The sequence below is a fragment of the Microtus oregoni genome, unplaced genomic scaffold (genome assembly GCF_018167655.1).
Source record: "Microtus oregoni isolate MIOR12 unplaced genomic scaffold, Mior012 000015F_ref0000493, whole genome shotgun sequence".
Taxonomy (NCBI): Eukaryota; Metazoa; Chordata; class Mammalia; order Rodentia; family Cricetidae; genus Microtus; species Microtus oregoni.
The window spans coordinates 46,329,692-46,357,135 of record NW_024543074.1 but is presented as its reverse complement, the minus strand read 5'-3'; the positions used below and the strand labels follow the sequence as shown (position 1 = coordinate 46,357,135).

The following is a 27,444-nucleotide window of genomic DNA, read 5'->3' as shown; positions in this document are numbered from 1 at the left end:
AGAATGAAGCTCTGCAGCATAGTCTGTAGTTTAAGGCAAAACCATTTGTGGTTACACCCGGGCAACAGTCTCTGCCCACAAGACCAGCAGGTTATGAAGCCCTAGAGAACTCTAACCCAGCCCTACAGGACAGACTCCTCAGCAGGTGACACCAGCGAGTGCTTCCTAGGCCCCTACTGGGTGATGGGCACCAGGCTCCTCCCTGTAAGAGCTGTTTTAACGGGTAATGACTTAGAACAATTTTAGGCATGGCCTATTCTCATGTAAGGGATGGTCAAAGTCTGGAGATTTGCCTGGCCCGCTCTGCCTGCTGTGCAGAATGGTGACGTTCGAACCCTAGCCGTATCTGTAACATCTGCTATGCACTGTTTACCACACCTCCTCCAACCACAAGGAAAGCAGCCTTCACCCTTATTCAGAAGCAAGAAAAACGAGGCCCAGAAAGATTATATTTCTGGTTCAAGGTCCTACTGAAGGTAAAACGCAATTTGGACCAAGGTAATCTGGCTTCAGAGGTGACTTCAAGCCCAAAGCCTCAAAGGTAACCCTACCAGTATTTCTGAACCAATGTATATGCTGTTGTTATTTTTTTTTTTTTTGGTTTTTCGAGACAGGGTTTCTCTGTGGCTTTGGAGCCTGTCCTGGAACTAGCTCTGTAGACCAGGCTGGGCTTGAACTCACAGAGATCCGCCTGCCTCTGCCTCCCGAGTGCTGGGATTAAAGGCGTGCGCCACCATCGCCCGGCTTGCTGTTGTTATTTTTATCTGGCAAGAAAATTAACCACTAAGAGACAGGCTGAGAAGGAATCCCAGAACAGGTATGTCTCTTACCTAAACCAGCCTCCCCTTCCTGCCCTGCCCCGATGGTCCTAGCCTGGCCACCTGGCTCACCTCACCACAGGCTCTGGAATGGCCTCCGCTCCAGCAGGTACCTGCACACCTTTCTCCCATTCTTGTCGCCACGGGTCCGCCAGAATATAGTAGTCATCCGGGCTGAGCTGGTACGAATCTGGGATCTTCATGGCTGTGATCAAGTCTGTCCGGAAAACCTGGCAGAGGTGAGAGGGTGAAGTCTTCATGCTGCCTCAGAGAGGCCGGTTTCACAGGTTAGGGCAGCGAGCAGATACGGCAGCAGAGAGTGGGGGCAGTGAAACGGCCAGGCAGGTATCGGACCTTGCCGCCAAGCCTGGTGACCTGAACTGATGCCCACATGGAAAAGGAGAGATTCCTGTAAATTATCCTCTGTCTTAAAGAATGGAAACAGACAACAGAGATCTAGAGAATAGGGAAAGAAAGACATGCCCGGCAGGTCCCTCACCAAAACGCGGTCACCCCTTCATCCCCAGGTCTGATGGTCTTGACCTGGCCTCCTGGCTCCTGTAGCCAGCCAGCCAGCCAGACACAGAGACTCCAAGAGTAGAACGGCTACCTGCAAACACAACACACTCCCCGCTATGTGAACGTTCCGGGGCTTGCCTGTGGAGGTTTAAAACCGTGCTACAGACTTGCACCCAGAGGCACAAGCGTATGTATAATATGAGGTACTGGTCCCAGGAAGGAAGACGTGGGCCTTCTAACGAAGGGTAAAGCTGGGGCCTGGCACAGCCCAATGAGAAACTTCCATGAGCTGTGACTTCCAAGTTCTCTCAGAGACACTCTGTGTCACACCCCAGAGCTCAAGTGCAGCCCTTCACTGGTACGTGGCGGGGAAGAAGACTTTTGTCTTTGGTCATCCTTAAGCCTGTCTGGGAACTGCCACGAAGTCATGTTTTGGGGTTTCTTCTGCCACCAATCTGCTCCCTCTCTAGGAAAACTGTTCTCTGCCTTGTTCTGTCTGTGGCCTCTCAACCTTACCCGGAATAACTTCTGAACCCCCTCCCAGCTGGCAACGGCAACGCCTCTTGTTTTTGTACCCCACCCACAAAATGTGGCTACGGAATACAGTGGTACCTCTAGACACCACGTGACTTACTCAAGTCCCAACTTTCCCAGCGGTCAGCACTTGAGAATCACAAGCTAAGGAATAGCTGGAGTCAATGAGAGGAGAAGCCACTTCAAGGGCACTCGAGGCCTAAGCCCCGCCTCCCACCCCAGCCCTTTCGCGAAGTTAACACCCTCTGTTGAAGTGTAAGTCCTGGGGCTCAGTCAGTTCACCTGGCCCTCTGGAGGCTCTTGACAAACCCCTTCAGCTTTGACCCACTGCCTGCCGGGGCCAGTTCACTGGCTGTGTGTGCCTCGCGGAATCGAGGACCATAACCACGGGAAAAGAGCTGAATGGGTTCATCAATGGACCTAGAAGCTGCATCTCGCAGAATCTAATTAATATCTGCATCTAGCTGGAGAGGGCTCTGACTTCAAAAAAGGTCAAGTTTCCTGAAGACTCTATTTGCCAATATAATTTAATTGTTAAGACTAACACCCTAACATTTAATTAGGGTGCCAGTGTGAAAAAAAATTAAAACCAGATTAGATTAAATGCTAATTAAACATAAGATGGAACGGGTCTAGGATTTCACAGCCCTGATCATTTGCATATCTTATTAGCAAGCAGCAAGAGAGCTAAGACAAGAGTGCAAACCCAGGCGCCTGCACTTTCGGCACTTTCGAGAGGCCTCGGCAGCCTGCTTTACGCTAGTTGAGGTTTTCCCCGCTGGGGCTTCTGCAGACTGCGTGCTACAACAGTGTTGTGACTGGGTGATTTCCCTTGGGGCTTCAACCAGGATCTAGTACAACCAGGGTCTGGGCTGCAGAGCCCCCTCAAACTCCTCAGACCCCGCAGCTCTTATCCACCCCATCCAGAATCAACCTCTGAAGAGACCAGGTGGTTAGAAACGTCCCGCTGGAACATGGCTGAGGTCCCAGTCGTCAGGAGACAGAGGCAGAAGGACTGCCTGATTTCCAGAGTGAGGTCCAGGCAGGCCAGATCTACACGGGGAGCCTACCTCAGCATCAACCAACGGGCTGGGGATGTAAGGGAAGATGCACCACGTTAAAAAAGGGTGTGGTGGAAGGTGCTTAGAACCCAGCATTGCAGGGTGGGGACGGAGGCAGGTGAGTCCATTCAAGGCCGCCTCCCTCTACAAGGTTCAAGTCCAGCATGGACTACAGGAGACCTTGTCTCAAAAATAAAGCCACCCTGCAGTTGGTTCCTCATTCTGGCCTCTACCTTAACTGTTTCCGCCCCTGGGACCTTTACTCATGATCAGCCCTGGGACTGCAGGACAGGACCTTCCCCGGACCTCCCCGCCCCGTCCCCAGTCAGCGTCTGACCATTTCCACACACAGGAGCTGTTTGCTCTTCTTGTGCAATGTTTCTTTCCCTCTCTCGTCACACGGTGTCCTGATGTCAGGTGTTCTCAGTGCCTGGTGCCGGGCACAAGGACTTTACATATAAGAGAGGCAAAAGAGAGAGACCCTCAACCACACGGCCCTGCGTGAGGCTTCTGCAAGTGAAGCTGTGCCCCCCTCCCGCCCCATGCATTCCTTCAGGGCCCGATGTCTTTTGGTCAGTGAGGACCCATTGCTGCATTTGGAGTGACCAGTGTGCCAGGTCCCACTGGCAGAGAGGCAGCCCTGGCTTCAGACTCTACAGTCCTCAGAGCAGGAAGGGAATCTGGGGCTCAACTTGGGGTCCTTTAGCACGGTGGGCCAGGTTCTAAGACAACTCTAAGTTTTTCCCTGTCACTAGCAAAGAGGTGATGGGACACCAGTGGCCCTGTTAGGCAGGACTCAGGAGAACTCCAAAAAATAACCCCGCCTGTATCAGTCACCCCACAATAGGTACAATGACAGTCTAAGAGTTGTGCTTGTATGCATGTTTCAGCCGGGGATATAACTCAGTAGGTGGAGTGTGCACCTCGTACACCTACAGGCTTGGGGTCAATTCCCAGCACCACTAACACCTGTAAACTAAGCACTCGGGAGTTGGAGGCAGGAAGATTAGAAGTTCAAGGTCGGGCATAAAAGGTAGCCCAGTGAGTAAAAGCACTTTCCCACACGGGCCTGATGACCTACCTTCAGTGCACAGGGGAACGAGGTGAGTGACTCACAGAAGCTATTCTCTGACCCCCATATGCATGGGGTGGCCATTACGGGCCTGGTGTACACACGCCTGCACACACTTATACCCACAACCCACACTTCAAGGTCTTCCTCAGCTACAGTAGGCTGCATGAAAAGCTTCTGGGTTTGGAGCCAGACACTTCTCACACGGGTGAAATTGGTTCCAGCTTCCAAAGCCTCCTGCGCTAGCCTCCTAGACTCCTGACGGATGGATGTGTGCTGCCGCGCTCAGGAAGCGCTGTTCCTATACTCATCAGTCCTAACGAAGTCTGAGTGGTAGGTGGTGGCACCACACACCACACCTCCTGACCTCCTCAGGATGGAGATGACTGCTCAGTGCCTCTAAATCCGTGTGGAGCCAAATCAGGTGGATTACCAAGGAAGAACATGCAGATCTGATGGAGGCCTTTACCAGGGCCAAGTCCTGCAGTGACTGCCCACAGGAGGGCCTCTGTGGGAATACTGTCCACCTCACAGGCTCCACAGTCACCTAGAGCACATTGGGGATGCCTGTGAAGGATTATCTAATTAGATTTATTCAAGTGGCAGAATTTACCCATGTAAATTCTCGGGGCCACTATTCAACAGGCTGGGGTCCCAAGTTGATGTGGGATGTCCTTCTGTATATGTGATGCTTTTATTGGTTAATGAATAAAGTTGTTTGAGCCAATGGCTTAGCAGAGCAAAGCCAGGTGGGAAATCCAAACAGAGATCTAGAGAGAAAGGAGGCGGAGTCAGGGAGATGCTATGTAGCTGACAAAGGAGACAGACGCCCAGAACCTTTAGGCTGTGGCCTACCGGTATCATGTGATATGCAGATAAATAGAAATGGATTAATTTAAGATTAAGAGTTAGTTAATAAGAAGCCTGAGCTAACAGGCCAAACAGTGTTGTCATTAATAGAGTTTCTGTGTGATTATCTGGGTCTGAGCAGCCAGGACAAACAAATGAGCAGTCTCCGCTTACACCAGATGGAATGAGAATTGAAAGTGAGTTAGGTGTAGAGTGGCACACACAGCACTCAGGAGGCAGAGGCAGGTGATCTCTGACTTCGAGGCCGGCCTGGTCTACAGAGCAAGCTCCAGGACAGCCAGGGTTAAATAAGGAAACCGTATCTGGAAAGTGAAAAAAAAAGTTGAAGGGGCTAAGCAGTAGCATCCGTCTGTCTTTGCTACCTTACTACAGATGCAAGGTGACAGTCACTTCCAACACCTATGACCAGGACATCCCTACCACAAATATTCTTTCTCCTTGAAGCTGCTTTATCAGCTTACAGCAACAGGTGTGGTGATTATCAAAGTGACCCAGGCCCTGTTGCTGCACAATTGTTCTTGTCACCCAAGCACTTTTTTTTGTTTTTCGAAACAGGGTTTCTTTGTAGCTTTGGTGCCCATCCCGGAACTAGCTCTTGTAGACCAGGCTGGTCTCGAACTCCCAGAGATCCGCCTGCCTCTGCCGCCCGAGTGCTGGGATTAAAGGCATGTGCCACCACCGCCCGGCTCCAAGCACTTTTTAGGTCTTTCATCTCCCTTGTCATATTAGGGCTAGCATGCTTCATATTCCTTCCCTCAAACTGTCCCTCCGAGGTTCTAGGAAGCTTTGCTTTGAACCAGCCTGGTTCTTGAGCTTTGTCTACATTGCCAAAGCCCCTGATGTTGGAATCACCTGGCTTTCTGGTACATCTTCCTTGCCAGATGAGCTCAGTGAGGTCTGGCTGGACCAAAAGACGCTGCTGGTCAGTGGTGCCCATAGGGCCTGGCACATGCTAGGTGCTGACTCCAGATGTTTGAAGGGATCCAGGCTCCAGCTGAGTACTCAGTGGCCTTCCCAAGTAAGGTGACCCCTGACCACCAATATGGCAGCCTGTTCCCTAACCTACATATTTTCTGTTTGAACCACCAGAGGTTAGGCTTGGAAAAAGCTTAATGATTTTCCTAAAACACCTTTGAATAATTTATGAAAACTAAATATAGAATAAAACAGACACCGATGAACAGAAGTCTTGCTGTGGTAAGAAAGCTGAGGGGCTGGAAACAAGCAATTTTCTTAGAATATGAATGTTTACTACTTGTCTCTCTTTTGGTTGTCTTTAAAGGTCTGCTGCCTAGCAACCAAGTTCTGCCGAGCTGCCAAGGGACATCGACTGTAACTTCCTGTAACCATACAAAGGATGCTAAAGCCTTCAGACTATCAACCAGTCCAAGGGCCAGGGGTTCAAAGGCTACCCTAGAGGGAACGAAAGACCTTGCTCTTCCCACACTTAAGGACGTCAACCTGGGGCTTGTGACGTGATTCTGCTGCACGTTCCTTTTCATGAGACCACAGGTTACTTATTTTCTGTATCTTCTGCCCAGGAAAGGTTGAAAACAGGTTCCCAGGGGTATCTATGTAGTTGGAGTGTTTCCAAAATCCAATAATGACAACGGGCAACTTTCAAAGTACACGGACACCAGGCCAGGAGGCACAACGTGTGTTCTGTTGCTTGAAACATCTCACCCTGGAAACTCACTTCTCTGCTTTCCTTTCGTTAGGGGCTGGATGGCTGAGGAAGTCCGGTTACTTAAAGACTCAGCACGTAACATAATCACAAAGGGGCTGGGGGTGTAGCTCAGCGGACGGAGCACTTCCTTAGCACACAGGAAGCTCTGGGTTTGATCCCCAGCACTACGTGCCTGTACCCCAGCATTGGAGAGGCAGAGGCACAAGCCTAAGTTCAAGACTGCCCTTGGCTATGTAGTTAAGTCTGAGGCCATCCTAGGCTACATGAGACCATTTCAAAAAACTAAACTAAACTACACACAGAGATTTAATGTCTATCTCATGTGACAAGCCACATAAGACAGGTACCGCGTGTATCCTGTATGTCTAGTCTTTCTTGTGTCTATTCTGTAGCATCCTCCTCCATATCTCGCAACTTCGAAGGAAATGCTTGTGGAATGGGTAGGTAAATAAGTAAAAAGCAAAACAAAACGACGAAAACCCCTAAGACTTTCCTGAAGTTTGGCTAACTGTGGAAAAGTTCCCATTAGGCAGAGAGCTTTTGTATGCGTGTAGGGGTGGCAGCGAGAACTTGGAAATGGGTCCTGAGCACTGCCTCAAAGCCAGCGTAAATGGGTCTGGCCAGGATTAATTCTCTCTGCTTCTATCCTGTCTGCCTAAAAAAGCTTTGACATCTGTCCTGAACCTCATTTTATTTACTTTTTTTTTTTTTGAGATAGGATCTTATGTAGCCCAGGCTGGCCTCAAACTTTCTTTGCAGCTGAGGATGATCATCAACTGTCCATCCTCTTCCCTCTACCCCTTGGGTCCTGGGATTATAAGTATGTACCACATTTTTATGGGGTGTCAGGAATCAAGCCCGGGGCATGCTAGGTAAGGATTCTATCAACTGAGTTTTATTCTCTGAAACTCGTATTTTAAAAGACGAACACACACACACACACACACATTGTTGAGCAGGAGCCCGTAGAGGCCCAAGTAAGTTGCTCTGGAACTGGAGTTCCAGGGGCGTGAGCCACCCACTGAGTGCAAGGCACCAAACTCGGAAAAGCACCCAGTACTCCTATTTGCTGAGCCATCTCACCAACCCCAGGAACCTTATTTTAATCAGTTGTTCCTGAGACTCCTATCTTCTCAGAAGTAACACTTGTAAAGCTAAGGCACAGTTCACGTGCCAAACGCTCTCCCTACATAGTCCGCTCTGGTGTCTGCTCCCCGATTTCACAGCTGTGGAGGCTAAGACCCAGGAGTTAACAAACTGCTTGTTTCAGCTCTGTCTTCAACCACACTAGTATGTATTTACCACCCCCGAGCCAGCCAGATACTTCATCTTTTTAGTAATCTTTTCTGGGTTGGACCTGAGACGGTTTCTCAGTGAAGAACAAATTTATACACTGCTTATTAGGCACGTAATCCCAGACAAGGGTTCAGGGAATAGTAGTCACCTCTACCCAGCTCCAGCTTCAAGCTACCGCGGAGCCAAGCTGGTCAGGTGCTCAAAAACATTGGGAAAAAAAAAAAAACCACTCAACATCTCTTTCTCTTATTTTCATGAGGATAACAGCGCTTCCTGCTCTTAAAGAGAATTTATGACACACATTTCGCTCGCAAGACAAGTCCCAGAGGCCGGGAGGCTTTTCCAGCTGGCGGCAAGAGCTCCATTTCTGCCTGTACGAGAAGTGGGTCTGGCCTTAACCGCCACCCCAGAGTCTCAGAGAGCAAACGCCTGGCCCTGGAGGAAGCGCACCTGCAGCCACCCCCACCTGACTGTCTGGAGAACTGGATCTAATAGGGATAAGCAGGGGGCTTCTTTAGGGTTCTCCTGTTTTACTGAAGTGTGTGGGCCACTCTGCATGCGACGGCACGTGACACTGTGCTGGTTTTGTTTGTCTGTTGAATCAGGGTCTCAGGACCAGGCTGGCCTCTCACTTCATTATGGAGTAGATGACCTTGAATATCTCATCCTCCTGCCTCCATCTCCTGAAGGTACCACCACACCCAGGAGATTCAGTGCTGGGGATTAAACCTAGGGCTCAGTGCATACTGTGTGGTCATTCCACTAACTCTACCCCAATCTGTTTGTCTGGCTGTTTTCAGTCAGGGTCTCATGCAGCCCCAGACCAGCTTGGAACTCGTGTATGGTCAAGAATAACTGAATTTCGCGTATGTTTGTATATGTGCTGTGCATGGAAGGGGTGTGAGTGCGCTGTGGCACTTGTGCAGAAGCCAGAGGACAGCATTTTGCACTTGATTCGCTCCTGCTGTGACTCAGGTGGGCAGGTTTGCCTGGCAGCCAATTGAACCTGATGAGCCATTGAACTTCTAAACTTCCTGCCATTGTAACCTGTATGAGGTGCTGGGGGTCAAACTTGGGACCTCACGTATGCCAGGCAGATGCTCTACCAACTGAGCTATATTCCCCAGCCCCCACTGCTGTTTTCATACAGACTATCTTATTCCAAACATCTGGGCATCATCTCTGCATCTCCAGGATTATTTTCTGGTTTTCACCCAACAAACTTTTACTGTCTTTCTTTCAGGGTAGATCTAATCTTTTATGTTGTTTTGTTTTAAGCAAAGCTGCAGTTCTGGGACAGGGGGAATCCTCATGTAGCTTTTTAGGACACACCTAGGGACATCCTATTGCTGATGATAGAGGCTGTTTTCACTTTCTCAGCCAGACCATGTGTGGACATGAAGCAGGACACGGGGGAGGGGGAAGACCTCTGTAGAATGTGTGAAGTCCCCTCTTCACTCCCATTCTCTCTTCTAGAAACACTCACTTCTCAGCAGAGCCTACAGAGGAGTGGACTGTAGGATCCCAACTTGGACCATTCCAAATGGCCAGCTTCTCCTGACATCCATCCATCCCACGCTCTTCTGGAACCTTCCTCTCTGTGATGGTTTGGATGAAAATGGTCCCCACAGGCTTGTAATTGGATGCTCGGTCCCTAGTTTGGTGGATTGTTTAGGAAGGATTAGGAGGTGTGGCCTTGCCGGAGGGGGCGTGTCACTAGGGGTGGGCTTGGAAGTTTCAAAAGCCCATAGGAGGCCCAGTCTCTCTGCCACACTTGCAGATCAAGTGTAGAGTGTAGATACCTACACTCTAGTGCGGTCTGCCTGCCACCAGGCTTCCCACCACGATGATCATGAACTAACCCTCTGAAACCATAAGGCCCTAATTAAACACTTCCTTTTGTAAATTGCCTAGGTCATAGCGTGTCTTCACAGCGGTAGAAGAGTAACTAAGACACCGTCCCACAGGGGACACGGGTACTGGGAAAAGACATCCCCAGAAAAAGATCCAGGCAGGGGTCTCTACAGATGTTGATCTTGAGACTCAGAGAGAAGAGTCACTTGCCAAGGGTTCCAAAGCTCCTAAAGAGGCAAAGCAGCCTGTACTTCCCCCCAACAGACAAGCTCTGCAGTATCCGTATCTAGCCAGGTTTCTCTGGGCCCCTCAGTGCCTGCTTAGCTTTCTCTGCGGCGGGGACTCACTGACTGACTTGTGTAGCTGCTGACTTCCTGAGATACTACTTCACACCTCCAGGGGACATCCCCACTGCTTGGGCTGCCTTTCAGCCACAGGGCATGAGGAAGATACCAACCACAGGTCAGGCCTCCAGGTCTCTCAGAACCATCCTTAGCACTTAGGTAGCCCTTGTCCATTGCAAGCATGTGCGTGTGTGCGCATGTGTGTGTGTGTGTGTGTGTGTGTTTGCATGTGTGTGTGTAGGGGGGATTGGGAACAACATGACACTAGCCGGGGGGGAATGTGCAGGAAGGCCACTTTACTGGCTCTCAATTAGATGCTGTCTGCCACTAAGAAGCTTGCTGGGAGCAAGAAGCCTGGACCCCTTATCCTGGGGAAAATTTAGGTCCAGCTCTCAGCTTGTTCCCCAGCAGGAAGGTTCTTAACTGCCTATGTACTGGCCTCTAGCTGGGGCACATCGCTGGTGTTGGAATATCAGATGATCTTGGGCTGTAGCTCGTACCTGATTCTACAAAGTCGCTATGCACAAAGGGAGAAGCAGTAAGATGCCAACATTATCAGGTGTAAGAGCACGAGCCGGAACTCCGAGACTCTAGCAGAATTTACACAGTACCAGCTTCTCACACTGGGGTTCCCCTCTCTCTGAATTTAAGGCCCAAGGGACAGACTTCAGCTTTGCGGGCATCCATCCCACAGACAGGTCAATGAGAAGACTGAGACCCTGGCCCAGTCCCCACTTTCCCCTTCCATGGCCCAAAGGCAGATTCTATCTCAGCCTGGAACTCCCCTTTCGCTTCAACTCGGGGAGAGGCCTGGGTAAAAAGCCCTAAGGGAAAGTTCGCTTCAGCCCTGTCCAGGGTCCTGACTGTTGGTCTGTGCTCTTTGGCCCTGGACCACATTGGTGTGAAGAGCACCCCCAGACAAACAAGAAATCGTTACCTGTTTTTTCTAATCCTAGCCCGCAGACATCTTACAGCTCACTCCATTTCCACGATTTGTGCGATGCTAAGCACCATGCTTCCTCAAGCTCCCAACTCTACTACTGGACACACAGGAATAAAAACGGAGGGAACCACAGCTTCCTCAGCTCTGCAGCCACAGGCAGTGGAGGTGGGGTGGAGTGTGTGTGTGGGGGTGTTTCCTGTACCTCTCTGCCACAGTGAGAGTCCTGAGTGTGACCAGCCTGGCAGTTGTCCCACAAGGGGCCGGGCAGTTGGGGCTCCCAACAACCTGTTTTGTTAGGGTGCCTGGAACCTTTGCCTCTTAAGCCAGGCTCACGGGCAAGGCCCTTGCTTCCAGTTCATTCACCAGAGCATGAGAACGTTCTTGCAGCCAAGTCCTAGCTCCTCTCTCCGCCCTCTCACGAGCCAAATCATTTGGAAGCTTTCATTGATGCTTTCTTCTCTGCCCCACCATAACTCAGAATTTATACCGGCCACGGCTCAACCCGCTCACTCAAGAGGACAAGGAAAACCTCTCAGGCTGTTCTCCAGCCTGCTGTGGGAAGAAAGGCTTGGCTGCAGTTCAAGGCAGGGAAGACTCTTCAGTCCTTATGGGTGGACATCACAGCCACCTGCAGGGGCTCCTGGTTTGAGCCTGGGCTGTGCACAGCTAGTCCCCAGAAAGGGCCTTTTGAGAGATTCAAGTCTATTTTTGGGTACAAAGCCTCTGGGCTGGAAAACCCAAGAGGCAGGGGAATTTTATGCCCCCATGCAAATTGCTCTTTCTTCTCAGCCTTTGCTGACACCTGTTTCCTCCTAAGGTTGATCCCAGCCAGTGTAGAAAGCGTCCCATCCCCCACGAGCTGGGGAGGGGGGCAGGGGACAAGATGGCTCCCGCAGGAGTTTCCCATTTCATGGCAATACATCTCATGCAGATACACAGAACCACCGGGAAGCTGGAGACAGGCAAGATCCTCAGAGGCAACATCCTCAGGTCCCAAAAGTGCATGGTAGTTCCTGCCTCCCAGGACCAGGAGGGTCAAGGAAAGGTGACTACAAAGTTACTCACTCCATGAAGAGGCAGAACCTTCCAAGAGTTCACCCCCCCCCTTTTTTTTTGCTTCCCAAACTGTGTTTGGTACACTCTGTCCTCCCAAGTAGCCAGCTAAGAAGAGGGTATAGAAGAGCCAAAGTGTGCTCTTACCCCTCAGACCCAACATCCAATTCCCTCCCTCACTACAACCCCAGAAACACCTCCCTCTCGCTTCCACCCAACCCAGGTTTGGAAGGTACGAAGGCTGGGGCGATGGCCCAGCGGGTGCTTGCTGCCAAGTCTAAGGGCCTGAACTTGACCCTGGTAACCCAAATGGCAGAAAGATTCGACTCCTTCGAATTGTTCCCTGCCCTCCACATGCATGCCATGACATAGACATGGACTCATGTGTACCTATGGGTTACATGCATACACTAAACAAATCACTGTAACTTAAAAGGGAGATGAAAAACCACTCTCACAGGGTCCCAATCCCACCTCCGAAGGGTAGGGTCCTAGCGCAGGACATCTTGGAAGGCATCGAGTCTTTTTTTAAGTACAAAGCTCTGGGGAAGACCAGCTAAGAGCATATAGGATGACCACCCCAAATTCACATCCAGGGGCTGGTAAAATCAGAGAGCACATGGCCCTAGTGGAGAGCGACAGGAAAAGGGACGTGGCTTGAGAAAAGACATGGTCCTTCACCCCATATCAACTGCAAAGCAGCTGCATGCATAAAGACCAGGTTGGAAATGCAGAGCCCCAAAGTTCTCCCAGCCACTTTATTTATTTGTTATAAACTTATTTATTTTCGAAACAGGGTTTCTCTGTGTTAACAGCCTTAGCTGCCCTGGAACTCGATTTGTAGATTCGCCTGCCTCTGCCTCCAGAGTGCTGGGATTAAAGGAGTGTACCACTATGTAGTGGTGAGGCGGGCAGGCCTGCTTTTTGTCCTGCCCAGCTCCGGCATGGCTAGCTTAGCCCCTGAAACAATAACACATAAACTGTATTCATTTAAACACTGCCTGGCCCATTATATCTAGCCTCTTCTTGGCTAACTCTCACATCTTAATTATCCCATTTCTAATAATCTGTGTATCACCACGAGGTGGTGGCTTACCGGGAAAGATCCTAACCTACGTCCGTCTCGGGTCGGAGAATCATGGAATCTGCCTGTCTCTCTATGCTTTCTTTCTCCTACAATTCTGCTCTGTCTTCCACGCCTACCTATGTTCTGACCTATCAGGCCAAGCAGTTTTCTTTATTAATTAACCAATGAAAGCAACAGATAGATAGAAGATCCTCCTACATTACCACTACATCTGGCTGGCTATTGTAGCCACATTTAAACCAAGGGCCTCTTCTCTGCCCAATAGCATTGCCAGTGAAGTCCTCAGAAGGAACAGTAGGGCTCCTGTATGCAATTTTTCATAGGCCACAGGAAGCAAGGTCTTAATGCCAGTTCATGAACTCAAGGACTCCCTCCACAGAAGCCATAAACACCTCTACGGTCAGGACATGAAAGCATTACCCTGGGTCAAAACAAGGAAGGCTTAAAATGTAGGTACACACCAAGTATCGTCAGAAGCATCTAAGGGTTCTGAACACTTCTACCTTTCTGTCCAGCACCAGCAAACCTTGTCATCCTCGGTTCTGTATCAAAGCACCCGAAATCCCTTTACTCTTTAATCTGCTGCCACCAGCTCTAAATTACGAGCTGTAAGTGAGCTACTTTCTTCCTCAGCAGCCAGTGGAATCTTTTTTAAACTATGATGCCCGATGTGGTGGCACACACCTTCAGCACTCGGGAGGCAGAGGTATGTGGACCCCTGTGAGTGTGAGGCCAGCCTGGTCTACACAGAGAGACCCTGTATCATGACAACAAACACATCAGATTGTATCACTATCCTGTTATGAACATTCAAAGGCTTCTCTCAGGTCAAGAAGAACAGCTTAGATAAACTGTCCCCCAATCATTCCATCCTGCCACACTGGTTACCTCTGACCCTCGGCCAAGAACACGTGGCCTTCATACATCTGCTCAGCCTGCTCTCTCACTCCCGACAAATGTCTGGTCTAGTCACCTCCCCGGCTCAGCTTCACCCTTCCGGGAACCTTACCACCATCACTACCTACCTCGGAGGGCTTCTTTTCGTTCTGCCGGGGCCAGCCCGACTTGGTACTGCTGGGCAGTTTGGAACATCTTGATGCTGATATGGATGTCACGTGACCTGCAGATAGACCACAGGTCATGAAGGGTCCTGGAGGGTCAGAATCAGCACCCAACCACATCAGAGGATGGCAAGTCTCGAGAAGAGCCCCAGCTTGAAAGGTCAGGAGGTGGGAAGCACTGTCCCTGTTCTGGGCCCCAGCCTTTCCACAGACCAATGAAACTAACTATAAAGCCCCCTTCACTCACCACTGAAAAGGGGCTGAAGAAATCAAAGGCAGTTATCAGCTGGTTTTGTGGCTCCAAGAAAAGTCCCTGGACCTCTGAGGCTCTGCTTCCTACTTGGTCAAGGAATGCCTTATCTCTTGTCTGCCCCAGGTTAAGTGTACCAAGGTATTTCTGCAGGTCCCAGTAAGATACAGAGGCCGGGTACGGCATGTGAAAGTAGCAATCTGGGCAGATCCAAGTGGCACTGGTCACCACAGACAAATAAATGACTTGATCCCTGTAAGCCTGGAAGGGGTGAATGGGTGATGGGTAAGTGTTAACTACCATGGTGACAGGAGCCAGAATCACCTAGGAGGCAGGTAAGCCTCCAGCAGACCTGTGAGGGACTGGTTAACTTCTGGCCAAGAGCCCAGAACTATTTGACGATTCTGCGTTAAAGAGGGAAGACCCACACTAAAGAGATCACACACAGGCTTGGGTCCTGAACTGTATAAAAAGGAGAAAGCAAGTTGAACCTCAGCACTCATCTCTCTCTCTTCTCAACTGCAGAAACAACTTGTGACCCTGCGCTCCGAGCTCTTGTCACCCCGCTGTGATGGACTGGACCCTGAACTGTGAGCCAGAATAAACCCTTCTTTAAGCTGCTTTGCCAGGGATTTTATCCCAATAACAGGAAATGACACCAAGACATGCTGGCCTTGAACTCATGCTTGTTCTTCAGCCTCCTCAGTGTGGAGAGTAGCTAGCTATCTGTTCGCTCTTCTGTAACGTGAGTGATGATTTAGGAGATCCTCAAAGGTCCGAGTGTCAAAGACTTAGTCCTCTGGCTAAGGTGAGAGGCAGCGTGACTTTTTAGAGCCTGGAACCTCACAGGGATTGCCACTGAAGAAAATCACTCAGGCATGGTGAGCTAAGTAAACCTTTCCTTTCATAGGCTAATAATTTCACATATTTCATGACAGTAACAAGGAGCTGATTAACGAGATACGGAACGAAGGGTCCTCGAAAGGCTGATTGAAGGATACTGTTATCTATAGCCTTAGAATGGTGCCAAGGGATTCCTCAGTTGGCCACGACTGTAGGGTCTGAGGCTTTTGCTAGACTACAGGGCAATGGCCTCAACAAGAAGGGTCAGGAAGACTCAAGGTTTTTTCTACTTTTGTTTTAGACAGTCTTACTAACCAGCCCTAGCGGAGCTGGAACCTGCAACAGGAACCCTTCTCTCCACTTCTAGACATCCAACCGAGACACCCAGCCCTTATCTAACCTACCTCTGAGAATCTACTGCCAAGATTCCATGAAGGATGTGCTTCTTCATTAATTTCTTCAGCCAACATTTATAAAACACCTACTATGTGCCATAGTGAACACGATAGGAATCCTCTGATCCGAGTTTGCCACTGGTTACGAAGTTACTTGTTCTATTTTAATAATTAACTAACTATAATAAAGGGCTACAAAGCGTCCGTTTTGGAGAGACTCCTAAAAGGGTCCCCACTCAACAGAAAGCCAAAGAATTAATTTTTTTCTCCTCTATCAGGCAACAGCAAATACCCTGAGGATCAGAGTTGGTCTATTCTGATCAGAAGGAAGGCGTACCTAGAGGGTGGGGTCCCCTAAGGGGATGGTGAGGATCTGGTTAGGGCAGGGACTGGCTACCTCAGGGGCAGAGGAACCTGACTTGAATTGGTCTCACCCATGTGACAGCCCTGGGCTGAACTGAATGGAGGGTCAGCCTCCTCCTACCAAGTCTTTGGGCCTGCCAGTATTCCTTATAGGCTGCCCCTCTAGAGCCTTAGGTGGGAGGGCCTTACTATCAGTGGTATCGGAGCCCCAGGTGGGAGGGCCTTACTGTCAGTGGTATCGGAGTTCTCACTGCTGATGGAGTATTTTCGCCTCTTCTCTTCCATCTGCAACAAAAGGCAAGAAGGGTCATTACCTTCACAGACACCCAAGGAAATCCTCAGTCTTTCTGGAAAATACCTCATCAGCTGCATCCTCGACCCACATGTCCACGCAGAGAAGGATAAGGGCACGCCTCTCTTCCAGCCTCATCCTTCCCCGACCCACTCACAGGGCCAACATTTGTTAAAGGTTCTGACAAGAAGTCTGTCCAGTGGACAGGACTGCAGAGAGACCAGCAGGCACAAACCGAAAGGTGACAATGACCACTCAAGTCCCGGTTCCCAGTCAATGAAATGAGCTGACCAGAAAATATCACCTACTGCAGGTACCTCCTGAGCATCCCTAGAGGGAGGAGGGAGAAGAGGAAATAAGGATTCTGCCAGGACCATGCTCTCAAGGTAAGGCACAAACCATGATTGAGGCCAAATCCTGAGCATAGTGGCCTCTGGGCTGTGGAAACAGGGTAGCAGGTCCTTTCTCAGATAAAATGTAATCCTACTTTATCTCAACCGCACCATCTAACTTCTCAGACACTAAGGGTGGCTCCCTCACATGACCCTCAGAACCTCATCCACAGGGCTGAGCGCCGGACAGCTGATGTAAGATCCAGCCCCATTTACAGATGATGCTTGCCTCATCCCACTCCTAACTGGATGGAGATGAGCATCGAACCCCAGAGTCTAAGGCCTGATCCCCAAGGTTACCCTGAGCTCCTTTTGTGCAAAGAATCAGCTTCAACCTGGAAAGCTGTGCCTTTCCATTTCTTCCCCAGGTCTTGCAAAAGTCTGAATGGTGGAGCCCGCTTGGTTAATACCAAGTCGCGTTAAGGGACTCCCACCACGTTCCCGCTCAGTCCTAGAATGGCCTCACAACAGCCAGTGACCCCCCCATCCCTTCCTCTCTCTAGACAGTCCTTGTCAAACTATGGGGTGCCCCTGCCTACCTTCCTGTAGTGCTGCAGAGACAGTGGGTAAGAGAGGCACCTACTTGAGGTCAAGGGTAAAGCAGGAAGGTCATTGTGGTTGGCCCAGAGATCTGGGTAAGCGTCCTCCCCACTGTCCTCCAAGAGAATGAGAGGAGCCCAATGGGGCTGCTTGTTTGCTGTCCAGTGTTTCCTAAAGGCCAAGAGAGTGAAAGACACCTGCCAGAGCAAGCAACCCAAGAGGAAGGAACAATAAAGACCTGTTCTTTATGGCAGACGGGGCGGGGTGTGTGTCCCCTAGCACACAAGAACACCATGGGGAATCTCAGGCTAGCCCTTGATTAATAGTGTATATGACAACTGCCTTCCCCTCACTCTTAGAACCTAAGAGATGAGGAAACCGAGGCTCAGGAGTTACCCAAGGTGACAATGCTTGTACCAGACTTCGCCTTTTGTGACCTCCAGGATCTGAGGAAGGCTGGCTTTCTAAAGAACTCTGGCCTTGGCCCACATATGGGCCCACTTAGCCCTGTCGCTGGTGTGGCAGTAAATTCACCCCTCCAGCTCCTCCATCAACCCTGTCCAGGAACTGCTCTCATTTCCAAGGAGGGCAACAATATTTCTAAACTGGGAGCTCCTGCAGCACTAAGAGTTGGCTGGGGGCTGAGGGCAGAGCTCAGTAGCCACCTGTGGCGTGCTTAGGCACAAGTCCCTGGGTGTGACCTCCAATCCAGGAGGAAGAGGAGCAGGAGCTATGGACTTAGGAGTGTTGGGTTCAGATCCTAGTCCTACCGGTAGCTCACAAGGCCAGAGGTCTTGGCAAAGACATACTTCCCCCAGGAGGTAAACTGGATCTGATTTCCCCATACATTTGAATTTAAAAAGCTGGCGACTGAGTCAGGATTTGAAGAACACCCTGAGAGGGCCAAATGAAACACATTTGTTGGCTAGAATCAGCTGGCCAGACTCAGTGAGAAGCACTCTCAACACAGCGGCTGGAGCGCTGCACGGGTACTAACTAGCTAGTAAACGCGCACAGGCAGCCTTGAGCCAGAATGGGGAGCCCTACCAGGGCCAGCCCTTTGGAAAGAACAGGCAGTGACCATGGCTGCCCAGGCCCTTCTCATAGTGCTGGGTCCTTGTCCAGAGACCAACAGGTGACCCTGTCAGCTTGCAGACCTACACCCGACCTCCTCAATGAGGCAGCCCCTTCGTGTTATAAACCACATGGCGCGCTGGCAAGAATGGGGACAGTTAACAGGCAGGAGTGACGGAGCTGCCATCAGCCTGGCCTCGGGTTTTCCCAGCTCCCCCCAGGCACGGTCTGTTGCGGCAGATGACTCCAGTGGCACTAGGCACTTGCTTTTGAAGGAAGTAGTTAGTCCTGAAATCCTGTCTGCAGAGGAGAGTCGGAGCAAGAAGGATCTTCTGGGTCCATTGCACTTCCCATGCCACCCCAGGATAGCAACACACACGGGGAGCTCTCTGGACTGTGGGTGACCAAAGGGCCCTCCACAGAGCAGTAGTGGCCCATGGCCTCCGTGTCTCCTCTGCACTAGTCAACCTCTGGCTAGTCCTGTGCACACCCACTCCACGCAGTTCCACGATCATCCCACTGGGTCACGCCCATCTCACCTCTCACCTGGTCCATTCATTTCCTTGCTCTCGCTACCACGTTCGCCTCGGACTCTTAACTCCACATGGCAATCAAAGAAATCTTTAAAGCATAAAGCCTATCACACCGCCAACTCCTGCCCCCCACCCCCAAACTCTTTCACAGGCTTCCAGCTGATCCAAGGCCAAATTCTCATATCCTCTCCAGAGCCTACACCAATTTGGACCCTGCCTACCTCAAGGTTGACAGTGACTACCCCCTTCCTTCCTCACTAGGTCCCAACACAGTGACCTCCCTTTTCATAAGACTGGGGACTGAACCTAGGACCTCGTTCACGAAAGACAAGAACGCTACCACTCAACCACAGCCGCAGCCCCTGCTTCTTTTTGTTTTCTCTTCCAAGTCAAAGGTTCTCCATGCTTCCAGACCCGGGCACAAGCTGGGTCGGCTGCCCATGTCAGTTACTGCCCATTACCCTGCTTAGAGAAATTAGCTGCCCTGTTTCTGTCTTCGGAGAACCCATCAGTATGTGCAGCTACCCGCCAATCGTCCTCCTCGGGAATGAGTAAAGAGCTGTCTGGCTAGAACGCCAGGAACCCTCTCAAGGGTTAAACCCAGCACGGGCTCCTACCTCCTCTGCTTCTCTTAGCAGAATTGGACCCAGGATCATGGGGAGTACTGAGCAAACTCTGGTCCCTCCCTCCTGGAGTGTCAGGACCACACAGCCCAGCTGGCCGGCCTGCTGCTGGCAGACACCAATACCCCAGCCCAAGATTCCCTCCTGTTTCCACAGTCCTCTTTCCCAGTCTTGACCCTACACATTTTCCAGGCAGCTTTATTTGGTTGGGCTCCTGGCTAATAACCAATGTCAACTCAGTAATAGGGCAGCAATTTGGTGGCAGATGTTTTCTTGGCAGCACAGGCCATCGTCTTTAGTCCCCACTAAAGTTCTGGCCCTGGAACACCACTGCCCAATGCCAGTCTCTTTTAAAGATGTCTCTGCAAATAAATTCAAATAAACACCCTGGGCCTCCATTAACGCCCTCCCAGTTGACCCTGGGAACAGTGGGTCTTTCAGGCTAGCTACTGCAGCCACTCCCTGGGGCAGTTAAAACACCCCAACCTGGCCTCCGGCCTCTCCTCTCCAGAGGCCACTAGGCCTGCCCTCACACACACAGCAGGATTCCGTCCTCCTGAAAAAAAAGTGGGGGTGGGGGACCTTCAAGTAGGCAGTTTACCATTCCAGACACAATCTCTCAGAGAGAAACAAAAACTCTCCCTGTCTGAGGCAGACCGCGAAGGCGTGTGTGTAATAAGATGCTAATACAATTTAATGATATTTCGGCTGGAAAACCTGTCCTCAGAGCCTCCTTGTGCAAGGAAGGCCAGACATTCAGAAAACAAGAGCTCGCGCACTCCTTAACCGCTTCAAACGGGGGTCACAGCCCCACTCTTTCCTATCTCTCATTAACTTTAATGCCTTCTTGGGGACAATAATTGCAGATACAGAAAGTGCTTTTGTGCGCACAGGGCAGAGGGTTGCTGTCTGTGACTGTCAACTCTACTTCTCCAAGCCCTAGGGGAACCTGAACCCTCTCCTACCACATCACTGCCTACCTGCAATTATAAGAGTCCCCACTAGGCTCCAGCTTCCAGCGCCTACATGCACTGTGCAGGACAGCTCTAGGGACTCAACCAAGGAGATCCCACGAATGTGATGGGTTCTGTCTAATCTGTCATTTGGTACTTCCTCAACCTTATCCTCCCCCCGCCCCCCCCAATACCCAGGGCAAAACTCAGTGGACTGTTCTAAGTCTAGCTGCCCAAGGGCACCTGTTGGATGCTTCTCATCTCTTCTGCACAGAAGACAGTTGTCTTTCTGGCCTAGCCTGGAGCTGACAGCAAAGGCCAGGGTGTAGATAATGAACTGGCTAGCCTCAGTTCATTAAGAGCAAGACTGGCTGCTATGGTGCGGGTGCTACCACACGCCTCACTTCGGGCTTTTCCCCCTTCCCTTTTCATTGAGGCGACGGAGACTGAACCCAGGGCCTTGCACTCGCTACACCAACTACATCCTCAGTCTCAGGGTGAGTCTTTAAGACAGTCGTTCATTTCCTATGCTTACTTAGACAGAAATTATCATCAATCCCACTGGCTGATAAACTGAGATTCACAGTGCCTTTGCCATTGCTGGAAACTCCATTCAGACCTAGGCCAGCTGGCTGCCCCGTCAAGGGGCTCAGGTTTGTAGGGAGACCTTCAGTTCCTAGCATGAATGGAAGTTTTCCAAACTCCAATGGGATGGCTGAGGGGAAGCGGAGAGGACTGCCTGAGGCCCCAGAACCAACCTCCCTTAGTGCCTAAACTTTGAGCTTAGACCCACCACTTCAGAGTTTAAGTCACATGACACAGGTCTCATATTGGGACAAGTCAAAGTTATGTCCCAAAGTTATCTGGCCTCCTCTCATCCAACTTAAACATCCACAAAATTTCCAGAGGGCCTGTTGCACACTCAGTGAAGTACCTGATGGGTGCGGAAGACAACCAGCCACCTTCTAGTCTAACAGAAACACTGGCTGTAAATACCAGAACACGCTGCCCACCACCTCAAAAATAGAGGAGTCAGTGTCAAAGGCTTAACTTGGATAGTAAGGAACACTAGGGAGCTGGGGAAATCACATATCCAAACTGTCAGCGTGAGCTAAGTGCTGAGATACCATAGACTCTTGGGTAAGAGTCACTGGCCATCTAGCCCGGCAATTTGGGAAATGGAAAAGCTTGTTGGATGGGAAAACATTTGCTGTATCCAGAGTCCAAATAACCCTGTCCTTAAACACTTCATCTGTGAAGAGTGCTGGGAAGACCCTTGGCCAAACAGTTCAAAACCAACATTCGCTGGTAAGTCCTGCTGCGCAGGGTGAGGACTTCCCTCTACTAAGCATTTGCTGTGGAACCAAATGCTTTTCCACTCCAAACAACAGCCAACAGCACTTGGAACTACGGAGGAGAGGGCTCCAGATCAAACAAACATCCTCTCCCACCACCACCACGCAAACTTTCTCAATAAATTATTCGCCCGCTTCGGATCAAAGCCTGTTTTTGCAGCCTGTGACCTAAAAAGCAAATAGCATAGCCTAAACATGAAAGCCTTCCTCCTTGACTGGGTCAGTTTTATTACTCATCCACCACCCCCCTTACAGTTTATTCTGTTATTTTCCTCCTCTGCTTTAGTGGATTGCTCTGCGAGTCCCAACCCGCCCAAGGAAAATGGGACAATTGGCCCAGGAGGGTTGGTGTGTTCGCTTGGGGCACTAAGGGGAAAAAAGCAATCAGGCTAGGGAAAAAGAAGTCAGTAGTACCCTGGGAACCCAGGAAGCAGGGCCAGGCCCGGTTGGCAGCCCGCTGACTGGCCCTCCTGCCAAATGTCCTACTGGGAATTTTACCAGTGAGATGAGACAGTGCCACTTTGGGAGGAGAACCCACCTCCCAAACTCGGGCCTGTTTGCAAATATAAATGTTTAAGGGTACACCCTAACTGTTCTTTCTGGCTCAAAACTCTTCATTTCAAAAAGGGGCTCCCTAACCCCTCCTGCACTTCTCTGAAAACAATCATAATCCCTCCCACTGACCTCTTGCAAACTACCTCTGGGTAAAACTTTGTACCTCGGAATTCTGCAGATGGGGGGGGGTGTGCTAGGGGCAAGGGTGAAGTTTGGAAATCTTCAGAGACCTGAGATGGCCAGTGCAACGTACTGTCGGGCATAAAGAAACCCGGCTCCCCTCCCCCGCCCCCCCAGCAGGAGGCCTGAGGCCAAGCTTGGTTTAAAAAAAAAAAGTGCCCAGGCCGGCTGCAGTCGCTAAGGGGATTAGAAGAAGGTTGCGCGCCTCCAGCCTGCCCCTGGTGGCGGGCGATGGGCACGCAGGTTGAAGGCGCGCCGGCGTGATTCCGACCGCGGGAGCTGGGAGGAGGAGCCGGAGGTGGCTGCGGGGGGCTCCGGCCCAGGCGTAGGAAGGGCAAGAGGCGGTTCGGGCCGGGGGCGGTGCCAGGAGGTGGGTGGGCTTGGCGCCCGAGGCGGGGGAGGGCTCTAGGGGGACTCTGGGAAGGGCAACTGAGCCCCGGGTGGGGGCAGGGGTGCTGAGTTGGGTAGAGGTGTGCAGTAGGGGTACCGGGTAGGGTTGGCTGGGCCTCTCTGTAAGGTAAAGAGAAGCCTCCAAGCCGGTTTTGCAAATGTCCTCACCCTCCGGCAGAACAGCTAGGAGTCGCCAAGCTGACCCAGGATAAGCTCTTGCCCGGAGAAGGGGGTGTCTCGGAACCCAGGGATGGGCGGGAAGGGACCGTGGGGAGCTACAAGTCTGCACCCTGGCTGGGAGTGGGCGTGCGAGAGCCGCTCCGCAGGCGCAGGCAAGTGGGTGGGAAGGAGGGAGGGAGAGGGAGGAAGGAGGTGAGCCGGGAAGATGCCACTGCCGGGGGCGGGGCAGGGCGGGGGATCCGCCGGAGGGACTGCAGCAGTGCTTGGTGGGGGCGGGGGCTGCAATGTCACTCATTTTGGGGTCAGGTGCGTGTGTCCTAGGCAGGGCTCGCCACTTGCCCACTGCTCCTAGGTACCACCCAGAGTGTAAGGGCGGAGGGCAGGGAGCTGCAGAGTACTCCCCAAAGCGGGACGCGAACCGGCAGAGTTGGGAGAAGGTAAACAAGGGCCACGCCCCCTGCCGTCGCCCCGTGAGCGCGCACCCGCCGCTCCGGCCGTCGCCGGTACATTTCCACTCTAGCAGCAGCGCCTCTTCCCCCACCGGACTCCCGCGCAACCCCGAACGGCTTCTGCCCCCTACCCCCAGTACGCACCCTAGCTACCTGGGCTGCGTATCTTGCACTCACCTGGGAAGGTTGTCCCCCGCCCCTCAAAAAAAAAAAAAAAAACAACTAATTTGTGCAATGCCTCTGAGCCCAGAAACCGAGCATGCTGCCCCCGCGTGCAGCGCCCGCGTGCACCCAGCCTGGAAAGGGGGCGCAGGGCGGAGGCGGTGGCCCCCGGAAGGTGTCTAGGACTGGACCGGCTGCACGTGAGCCCAGCGCGGGGTCATGTGCATCGGCTCAGTCCGGTTCGGCACCCGGACGTGCTGCGTATCAACAAAATGAAACTCGGGGAGACAGAAGGGCAGATAGCTCCGGGTTTCCGTGCCCTGCTTCCCAACCGCTCGGCCTCCCCACCCCGCACCCCGGTAGCGCCGCAGCCCTTCGGGCCGGCCGGAGCCCGCGAGGCAACTTGCAGCGCCAGCACCCCCACCCGCCCGCGCCCCCTCGCCGGCCCAGGGGCGCTTTGCCGCAGTCATTAATAAAGAAGGTCGCCAGGCTCACCCTTCCAAAAGTTGTTGCATGTGCCCCTCTCAGCCTCCCCGCACTGTACTCTTTAAAACACGGCTGACCAACATGCGCAATCTCTCTCCCCAGTGCTGTGCGTCCCCCCCCCCCACCCCCCGCGCTGGCTTCCTAGAACAGGCAGCCAGCAAGAGAGAGAGGGAGCGAGTGAGCAAGAGAGAGAGAGGGAGCGAGGAGCACTGGCAGATCTGTTGCAAAAAAAAAAAAAAAAAAAAAAAAGCCCACAAAATAATGCCGTTGAGATGCGCAGGGCCCATTCGCTGGGGGCTGGCTCTTACCTTGGTCCGCGGTGCCCTCCCGAGGGGCGCTGCCCTCGGCTACGCGCCGCGGCGGGGGCCGGCGCGGGAAGGATGCTCCTGAAGCCAGGAGCTCCTGGGGCCGGCGCGGGAGGGCGGGGGGCGCGCATCCATCCGGGGTCGTGGCGAGGGAGGCGACCGGGCCGCAGCGTCCCCAAGCCCCGCACCCCTGCTGGGAATACGGTCAGCCCTCCATCCCTGAGCTGGTGCCTCTAGGAGTGGGCGCAAAGTAACTCCATGGACGCTACTCACCCCCCCAAAAAATAGCCTCCAACTGCGATGGCCGCGGTCGGCACCATTCACCAACCCCCTGTGTATGTTTCTGTTTCTTTTTAAACCAAGACTTCCTTGTGATCTCTTTAGAGGAGAAAAAAAAATGTGTTGGGGTGGGGGTGGGGTGGGGGCGGGCAGGAGGAGAGGGAGGGGGAGTAGCCACTTTTTTCTAATTCACTCGGATCTCCGCTCCCGGCACCCCCTCGCCGTGTCCCCCCCCTTCTCGCCCAGTTGTTTGGCTCCGGCGACAGTCCCAGGTAGCGTTGCGGGGGCCCCTCCGTGGGGGGTGCCCTGCATGGTCCCCCGCCCGCTTGCACGCGGGCCCGGACTCCTCGTGGACTCCGGGGCGCCCCCAGCCCGCCCTGTCCCCAGGGCCGGGCCCGAGCGCCGGCTGAGCCCGTGCAAGTCCCATCAGGTCGGCTCACACTTCACACACTCACACACATACCCCGCCCCTCCACTCGCTCACTCACACTTTCTGCTCACACCCCGCCCCCTTCGCGCCCCAGACCCAGGCGGAGCCCCCCACAACCTTAAAAAAAAAGCAAGCTTATACTTAAAAAAATCTTTTGGCGCCATATTAATGACGTACTTAAAATTTGCCATTTCTCCCTGCGTCAAAAAGACGTTTCTTTGCAAATAACAGCCTGGAGGCGACACTCGCGGAGGAAACGAGGCTTGCACGGAGTACCCCGCCCGCCCGCCCCACCCCCCGGGACTCCGGAGCTGGAAGACCCTAGCCCTTCGCCAGGTTTAGGAATCACTGGTTTTAAAACCGGAATCGAATAAATCGCGTGGCGTTTTTTGCAGCGCCAGAAGTGAGCAGAAAGTGCTGGCAGGAGTGCAGGGGAGGGGTGCGCATGGGGCTGGGGGGAGGGGGCGCGGTCCTCCTCCCCCACCCACACCAAATGCAAACTAGCATCCCAGGCAGGGAAACTTGAAATTGTGGGCGACCTCCAGTAGAAAGGGGCTGCTGGGGGGGGGGGTCCCTTCTTGGGCTCGTTGCCCCCTCCCCCTCGCGGGTGCCTCCTGGCGCCTGGTGCTGCCCTGCATTTCCGGGGGGGGGGAGTGAGGCGCGCTGTGATGGGTGGGTGGCTAGGAGGGTGGCAGTGCGTCCTAGCCTCAGGCGGAGTTTGCCCCGGACACCCCCTTCCTTCTGCCTCGTGCCTCTTATAACCGCAAAGGGTTAAAAACCGAGGGGCAACTTCCCAGGGCTGGTACTTGGCGGTGAAGCGGGGCGCCCCTCTCCCCACCCGCTCCTCCTCGCCCCTCCTCCTCCGACTCCACTTCCCGACTTGACCTTGTGGTGCACAAACAGTGCTCTCCAATCCTCGCAGTTTCTGGAAGAAGAGCCTACGCTCGCCAGGCGGGCGGGCTGTCGGGCGGCTAGCCGGCAGTGGCGGAGCCTTGGGTCGGTTCCCTGAGCTGCGGGCCACACCCACCCAACCCGCTGCGCCCGAGGAGCTCACCTTCTCTCTAGGAAGGAAAAGGGCAGGCCTCCTGGATGGGTAGGCACGTGGGGGGCAACCTTCTGCCTCCTGGGAATGCTCCAGCTGGGGAGGTTGGTTGGCTTTGGGCTGAGGTTTGGAGAAGCCTGGCCCAGCATCCTCAAACCATCTCCTCCTTGCCAAGGTTTTCTGCCCCCTCCAAGATAATCCAATGATTTTTTTTTTCCTTCCTTCACCTTTGTTTTTGAAGGCAGGTGGATGAGTTTTAAATCCCTTTCCCTCTCCAAGACTTAAGGTTGTTTATTTTTCCTTTCCCCTCCACTACCTCCCCCTTGCATGGAAAGATAAATATTCAATTTACATAAGATGACATTTATGTGACAATTAAGAAGATTCCCCGTGGAATGTTGTGAACACATTTGCTTATAGGAGAAATAAATCTAATAATAAACAAACTCATAACAGCTCAAATCCTCTGAAAGGGAGGGTGTCTGTGCAACAAAGAAGCACTTTCTGCAACAAGAAAGAAATATGAACTCAGAAGAGAGCCACCAGCAGAATTTCTCTTCTTTGGCCTTCATTCACAAAGTTTGAAGAGGCTTGTTTGGCAAGAGGAGGGGGGCTCATTATCACCTCACAGTTAGCCCTGGCTAGGCTCTGGCTCTCAATGGTCCACTGAGAAGATTTTCCCAGGCCAAGGTCACTGTCTGCTAACAGGTGTTGCAGGCTGGGCGTGCCTTGCCGCACAGTTAATGGCTACTAATCCTGGCTTTCCTTTTCAGAAGGCCACGTGAAGCAGCCACCAAGTACCTCTCTCTGGATCTGTTTTTCACCTTTGGTGGGCTGAAGGTTCCAGAGAGCGCATGTGCACGCGCACGTGTGTATAAATATGTAAATTGACATCCTGGATAAGTAAAGCAGGACCGGGTTCAGAGTGCACATTGGTACCTGAGGGCTTTGCAACTGTTTTCTTTCTTATAAACTCTATTTATTTTTTAAAAAATTATTCTTAATTAGGTATAGGTGTATGTGCACCTACTTTTTTAAAATTTATTTTCATTTTATTGGCGTTTTGCCTGTGTGTATGTGTGTATGTGTGTATGAGGGGGGTTGACTCTGGAGTTATAGACAGTTATGAGCTGCCGTGTGGGTGCTGGGAATTGAACCTGGGTCCCCTGAAAGA

The 27,444-nt window shown here is 52.2% G+C and overlaps 1 protein-coding gene across 5 annotated transcripts in view; it reads right to left on the bottom strand.

The window, feature by feature from the left end:
* The window catches only part of Jade2 (jade family PHD finger 2), a 46,386-nt gene extending 20,230 nt beyond the window's left edge, over positions 1-26,156 (bottom strand). Inside the window, exons 1-5 of one of the 5 annotated variants that reach the window (XM_041664219.1) lie at positions 24,523-24,906; positions 22,095-22,178; positions 16,278-16,339; positions 14,164-14,258; positions 891-1,048 (exon numbers count right to left, since the gene is read on the bottom strand). In XM_041664219.1, the coding sequence (XP_041520153.1) occupies positions 891-1,048; positions 14,164-14,258; positions 16,278-16,339; positions 22,095-22,178; positions 24,523-24,650 (527 nt within the window). In that variant the 5' untranslated portion in view covers positions 24,651-24,906. Of the gene's footprint in view, positions 1-890; positions 1,049-14,163; positions 14,259-16,277; positions 16,340-22,094; positions 22,179-23,743; positions 23,764-24,223; positions 24,310-24,522; positions 24,907-26,113 lie in introns of those variants that run through there. The other 4 variants (XM_041664217.1, XM_041664215.1, XM_041664216.1 and 1 more) reach the window with 4 other exon arrangements.
* Between the last annotated feature and the right edge of the window lie 1,288 nt (positions 26,157-27,444).